This window comes from Cervus canadensis, chromosome 15 (genome assembly GCF_019320065.1).
Source record: "Cervus canadensis isolate Bull #8, Minnesota chromosome 15, ASM1932006v1, whole genome shotgun sequence".
Lineage (NCBI taxonomy): Eukaryota > Metazoa > Chordata > Mammalia > Artiodactyla > Cervidae > Cervus > Cervus canadensis.
In genome coordinates, this window is record NC_057400.1 from 44724424 (window position 1) to 44731507 (window position 7084).

Below are 7084 nucleotides of genomic sequence, written 5' to 3' on the forward strand. Positions count from 1 at the left end.
TGCCAACCCAGGACACTCCCCCGCGCCCTCCGAGGGCTGCCTACCTGTCTGCCGCACAGCCGCGGGTCGCGTCCGGAGGGGGCAGGAGCGCCCGCGCGTGCAGCCAGGGGGCCGGCGCCAGGTCGCGGGCGTCGCCCCTCCCCTGGGCAGCGCCGCACACCTGGGCGGCCAGCGGCGAGTCCCGGGCAGCCGCCCGACCCGCGGCGCTCTGCCCATCTTGCAGGGAAGTGGTCATTGTCGCCGGCCGTGGGGCTCGGGCGTCATGGGAGACCCGGCGCGGGGGGAGAAGGAGACCGGGCGGCGGGAGGCGAGGTGCCGGTTCGGCAGCCCGAGCGCGCTGCAGGTGCGGTGGCCTCGCCGCCTGCGCTCTGGACCCGGGCGGCTCAGACGCTCGGCCGAGCGGTAGGCGAGGCGGCGGGGGAGGGGAGGGGGCGGAGGAGGAGGGTGGGGAGAAGGGAGGAGCGGCGGGTGGGTGGGGGCCGCGGGCGGCGGGGCGAGGCGCGGAGGGGGCGGGGAGGGCGCCGGGCGGGCCCCGCTCGCGGCCCGGGGGCCGGGGGGCGCTGGCTGGGGGCCCGCGCCGCCCGCGCGGGGGCCTGGCTGCCGGCTCCCGAGGCTCCGGCCGCCGGCTTCCCAGGTGGGCGCCGGAGCGCGAGGCTGAGCCGGAGGTCGGGGCGGATCCACGTCGCGGGAGGCGGGATCCATGTGATCCGGCGCTCCCTCGGGGCGAGCCTGGCAGGGCGCAGGCGGGGCGGGGGTCTGGGCAGCCCTGACCCCCGAGACCTTTTCATTCTTCTTGCTCTGCTAGCGGAGAGCTGTCGCCGGGCCGCCATGACAGGCCCACCGGGCCAGGAGAGCGGGGGACCAGGTTTGTCCCAGTCTGTCCCCCACGTGCCTCTTCTTGCTTCCACTCCGCAGCTGAGGACACCGGCGAGGGAGAAGGGTGGACGGGGAACAGGCAGTACAGTCGGTGCCGAAAACTCCTGAGATGTTTGAGAATTCTGAGTAAGGTATGAGTGAACCTGACGTCTTAGGAATTAGGAAGATTATTCATTTTCTTCTGATAAGAGCAGCTCTCATCTAATGAGTCCCCACTCTGCCTAGCCCCGTTCTACCTCACAACGGCCTCATAAATTAGATGTTTACCCAGAATAAGGGAATTGAGGCTCAAAGTCATGGAGTACCTGGTACAAGACAGGGCTAGTGAAGTAGTGCAGTGAAGCTTCCAACCCGAAAGATTCCATGCCCCAAATCCAGACTGTTTGAGGTGGTAATTACATTACGCTCACCTGAGATGCAGTCGCCCTACACTGAATTCTGGGTGGTAAATCTGTTTCTGCTCTTCCAATAAGTACACCATCCCAGTGCACTGTTTGGGATTTCCAAATGTTTTATACACTTTGTTCTTTGACCAAATTAGGTAACATCTGTCCCTGACTTCTGGTAACCAGGTTTTCTTAACCTTCACAACCTCTGCCCAGGGAAAGGCAAACACTGCCTCCTAAGGCAACTGGCAAAGCCCCCTGCTCCATATCTGCGTGTCCCCCCTCACCCCAACTTGACACACACACACACCATGGCACCATCCACTGCCACACCCAGGGTTTGCTAATCCCCAGCCTGTGAGAAATCTGTGGTACTTCATAGAGGCACAAAATTTTGAGTCAAAGAGCGTACAGAATCCAAGTTTTGCTCACGTCAAAATTAAAACCCAATAAATAGCGATATTGACCTGGGTCACACATCAAGAGTGGTCTCCAGGACACTTTATGCAATGCAATGGCTAAGCCCAGACCAAATGGTAGTTCCCCTGAGGGATAAGATTAGTGATACTAATCATGACGATAGCTAACACATTGGTGCTGTGTGCCAGGCAAAGCCCTCATTCACATCCTATTCCCTGAAGGATGGTTTGGATTCTATGTGGATTTCAAGAGAGTTTAATGTAAAAACGTACAGATATGTTGAAGTCTTTCCAGGAAAATAAAAAAGAAGCATGTATTTGCAGATAACTTGAGCTAAAGACATAAATATATTTTCTTCATCATCATCACCAATCATTCCTATTTTCATCCAAAAGTCCTGCAGGCAGCCATTGCTCCTATCTGAAAATGATATAGTTTGAACTTTCTAACCGAGTGAATCAATGGCTGAGGTTTGTCCCCTCTCTACTCAACAACTCTCTCTCTTTGTCTCTCTGTCTCATACAGAGAAAGAGAGCAGGCTGTCTTTTTTTGCCAGAGAAAAGAGTAGGTGGAAACTATATCTTTGGAATCACTGGAAATACTATTTCCCAGTAGTGTATATTGCTCCACTTACCAGCATAAATTTTTAACCTCAGGAAAGAATATTCATTGGTTGGAATGAGATCTCAATTGTGTCTCCCCTCTCTGGGCATTTTCTCATTTAGTGGAAATCCAGGGAGTATCCATTTGCAGACTTTATATTCCTCCTCTAACCCCCATGAGGAAAACTTGTTATACCTGTAGTAATGGGGGGCAAAAAGGAAAAGAACAAATCTCTGAGGAATGAGAACTTAAATAGTTTTGTCTTGTAGATTGACGTTAAATATTGAATTTACTCCCAGACACCTTGAGGATCTATATCAAGAATGATACAGTTCCCTCATTCACATTTTTGAAGCAAGCCAACAAAAGAACTAGCTTTTGTATCCAAGAGATTTACAAAAAAAAAAAAGTTTCTGAATAAAGAACTATGCAATATAAAAGGTGCAGAATACTATGAGACCTAGTACAGCCTAAGAGAATACAGAGGCATTTTTCTGTGAAAAGGGAAGTTCAAAAGAGATTTTCCTTCCCATAACTAATGAAGATAGCTGAAGCAGTAAAGCAGATACCTTGTCACCAGAGTCAGTCCTCCCCTAGCGGCTGTTCTTTTTTGACTTGAGCCTGTAAAATGGCAAAGGAAGCAGTCTGTCTCCTGGCCCCTCCCCCAGTGTAAGCGTTTTCTGCCCCGGGTCTCTCTCTCCGGGGATCCTAGGCTTCCTACCCCTAGGGAAAATGTGGCCTCTGCTTTCTTCTCTCCCTTTCTCAGCCAATCAAACTGCTTAACCCTTTATATTGGGAAAGATAGCCCATGTACGGAAAAGAAGGTCACAAACAGAACTGTGTGATGATTTATCATAAGGCAAACACTGATGTCAGATGATGAAATGCACTACTGTCAGTCATCCCAAAGCCCCGCCCTCCAATCCAGATTTTCCGCGTAATCATAGTAAATTCATAGTTTAACCGTAAGTATCCATCCCTACTCACAACAGAGTAGGTTGTCTGGTTTGGACCTTTATGTAAATGAAATCAGGCAGTAGGACCCTTTTGTGCTTGACTAGATGGTTCCCTTTACCCATTGTTTACAATATGCTTCCATGCTTTTGTTTATGTTGTTTATTCTTCCTTGCTTTTACACGTTTCTCTAGTTTTTCTAACTCTTCTATTGTATGTAAATACCACAATATATGTATTCATCTACTACTGAGAAGCATCTGGGTTATTTCCAGCTTTGGACTGTCTTAGTACTGTTGCAGTGAACATTTTACACCCTTCTCTTGGTGGTGTGCATGCATTTCTGCAGAGCGTGTATACAGAACTGGCATTGTGAGGTCATGTGTGTCTATGCTCATCTCCTGTAGATACTGCCAGTTTCTCAAATTAACTCTACCAATTTTCACCACGCCAGCAATGCATGTTTCCCCAGTTCTTCACGTCCTTGACCTTTGGAATATTATTAGAATTTGTACAATAGACATTCTGGTGTACGTACAGAAATACCTCATGGTGGAATTTAACTCTTGATGACTGATGAGGTTGAACACTTGTTCACGTGATTATTTGCCATTTGGACATTCTCTTTTGCTAAGTACCAGTTCTCCTGCCTGTTTTATGATGAGTTGTCTGTCTTTTTCTTATTCTAGTTATATTCTAGTTATGGGCTCTTTTTTAATGTCTTGTAAATCCATTCTCCCATTCTGTCTTATATCTTAGACCTCATTGATATTTTTTGAGAAACTGTTCTTAATAGTTACAGGACTACTCTAATATTCTTAATCTAATATTCTTATTTCTTCTAGTGTCAATTTTGACAAGTAGCATTTTATAAGAATTTTTCTCTTTCATCCAAATTTTTAAATGTTTGGCATGTTCAGTTGCTCAGTCATGTCCGACTCTTTGTGACCCCATGCTCCAGGGTCCTCTGTCCATGGTATTTTCCAGGTAAGATTACTGGAATTGGTTGCCATTTTGTCCTCCAGGGGATCTTCCTGACCCAAGGGTCCAACCCACGTCTCCTGCTTCTCCTTCATTGCAGGTGAATTCTTTATTGCTTGAGCCATCAGGGAAATGTTTTAGCAGAAAATTATTCATATTTTCTACTTAACTTTTTAATACCTAAAGGGTGTATTGTATTGGCCTATTCCTTAGTCCTAACATTAGCTATTTGTGCTTTCTCACTTTTCTTTTTGATGATATTCACCAGAATTTATGAATTTTAAAGCTTTTCAGGAATTACTTTATTGTCTGTGTTGTCTTGTTTGTTTCTATTCTAATCTTTTCTTTCTTCCCCCTTCTTCTTTCTTTGGGTTTATTTGCCCTCCTTTGTTTCCCCTAAATTTTTTATGTGGATGCTTATAGCTCATTGACATTTAGCTTTTCATATTTTCTAATATTCACATTTAAAGACATATGTTTCCTCTCAAGTATGACCATAGCTGTATCTCTCAAGTTTCAATGAGTTATATTTTGATTATTATTCATTTCAATGTATTTTCCATTGTGATAGAGTTTTTTCTAGCTGTCTTTTTCTTTTGTTCTTTTTTTTAAAATATAATTTAATTTCTTTGTTGTCACGGACAATACTCTATGTGATTTCAGTCCTTTGAAAGTTGCTTTTTGGCCAAGCATATGGTCAACATTTATAATAGTATGTGTATGATTGAAAAGAAGGTATTTTCATTTCATGGTGTCAACCATGTTGTTTAAATTCTCTGTATTCATAGTGATTTTTTATTTGTTTATTCTACCGTATTCTGAGAGATGTTATATTAAAATCTCCCACTATGATTGTGGATTTTTTTTAAACTCTATTTTATTTTACTTTATACATTTTAAGGCTAAATTTTTAGAAGTTAGTTTTAGTATATTATTTTACAAATTTAGAATTAGTAGGTCTTTTTGATAAATTGAAACATTGAACATTTTGAGCTGTTCTCCTTTACTTCTATTAACTTTTCTGCCTTCAAACTTTCTTTTGATATTCATACAGTTTGGCTGATGTTTTATGGTACATCTGTTTTCCATACTTTGTGTCAGCATTTTTTATCTCCATGTTTTGTGTGTCTTTTATGTCATAGATTAGGTCTCTTAGCTAATTTGTTTTTATCCAAGTAGATGATCATTGCTTTTAATTGAAGAATATTTTTTGTTAAATGTCTATCCTAATAAGAGCTGTCTTCTTATCTAACCATTTCTGTGTTTCTTTTCCCCTTCTTTCTTCTCTTGAATTATTTTGTATTACTTCATGTTTTTCCTTCTGCTTATCCATTTGTCCTACCTGATTGATTCATTTTCTATCTTTCCCCACCCTGCCCTGGGTCCCAAGGAAGGTCACGTTTATGGATGACATCAAAGAGCTTCCTTACTTTCTGACTTCTGGTTGGTTTTGTTCAGTGGAAGAAACCAGTAAGAAATTGAACAGTGGGAAGAATATGAAATTGGGGTGTTTATTCCCATTTTCTCCTGTCAGGTGGCATGGTTCCTCTCTTGCAATGCAATCCACTGCATGTATAAGTGTTACCTGACCTCTTTATGTAATCCTATGGGAATTTCAAGCTCAGAAAACTGCACAAATGCTGATACTTTGGCTACTGCTATTGCTGTGAGTGACAAACTGTCCTTTGTCTCTGACCCAGGAGTTTTGTGTCTTCTGCCAGCATCCTTGAATCTATAGCAGGATAATTTGTCAGCTTGCAAGCTGAGTAAAAACTCAGATAGATCTTGACACAGTGGAGTTCTGCACTAGCTCCTTTTGTTATATTTTGTTTTCTCTTGTTTAAACTTGGTCACATCTTTATAAGGAGCTCCTTTATTAAACTCTCTTCAAATTACCCAGCTTGAATGTGCCATCTGTTTTCTGCTTTATTAACTTGAGAATAATGCACATTTTTAGTATTCTTTTAGTGGTTGTATCAGAGATTACAGCATAAATAAATAATAATTTAATTTTAACCATCTTTCCAAACAATGCAAGGATATCAAACACTTTTATATGAAATGTCCAGAATAAGCAAATCTGTAGAGATAGACGGTAGATTAGTGGTTACATAGGACCGCTTGGGTTGGAGTAAAATGGAAAATAATTGCTAATGGGTGTGAGATTCTTCAGGGGGTGATAAAAATGTTTTAAAATTAATTGTAATGTTGGTTGTACAAATCTGTGCATATATTAATAGCTATTGAACTGTACATTTTAAGTGGTGAATTGTGTGGTATGTGGCCTGTATCGCAACATAGTTGGACAGTCCCTGGTGGTCTAGTGGCAAGGATTCAGCAGTCCCAACATAGTTGTTGTATATGGTCTTTTATGACTGGCTTCATTCACTTAGCATACATTTTCAAGGTTCATACATGTTGTAGCATTTATAAGTGCTTCATTCCTTTTTATTGAGGAATAATGTTCTATTGTGTAAATACATTTATACATGTATATATATATATTTTGTTTATCCATTCATCACTTGATGGATATTTGGGTTTTTTTCCACTTTTTGGCTATTGCATATAGTGCCACAGTGAACATTTGCCTACAAGTTTTTGTGTGGACATATGTTTTCAATTCTCTTTGAAGTTGCAAGGCTATTTGGTAACTCTATGTTTAATCATTTAAGGAACTGCCAGAATATTTTCCAAAGTGTCTACACCAGCAGTATACAAAGGTTCCAGTTTCTCCTCATTTTGACTAACACTTGTTATTTTCTGTCTTTTGAGCATAACCATTCCAGTGGGTGCCATGTGGTATCTCATTATGGTTTTGATTTGCACTTCGCAAATGGCTGACAGTGTTGAACATCTTTTCA

General features: G+C 42.8%; 1 protein-coding gene across 3 annotated transcripts in view; it reads right to left on the reverse strand.

Annotated features, from left to right (window-relative positions):
* Nucleotides 1-915, reverse strand: part of GRB14 (growth factor receptor bound protein 14) — a 123965-nt gene extending 123050 nt beyond the window's left edge. For 2 of the 3 annotated variants that reach the window (XM_043487596.1, XM_043487597.1), the window contains exon 1: nt 45-368. In XM_043487596.1, coding sequence (XP_043343531.1) covers nt 45-235 — 191 coding nt within the window. In that variant the 5' untranslated portion in view covers nt 236-368. Of the gene's footprint in view, nt 1-44 lie in introns of all 3 variants that reach the window. The other variant, XM_043487595.1, reaches the window with a different exon arrangement.
* Nucleotides 916-7084: the final 6169 nt, after the last annotated feature.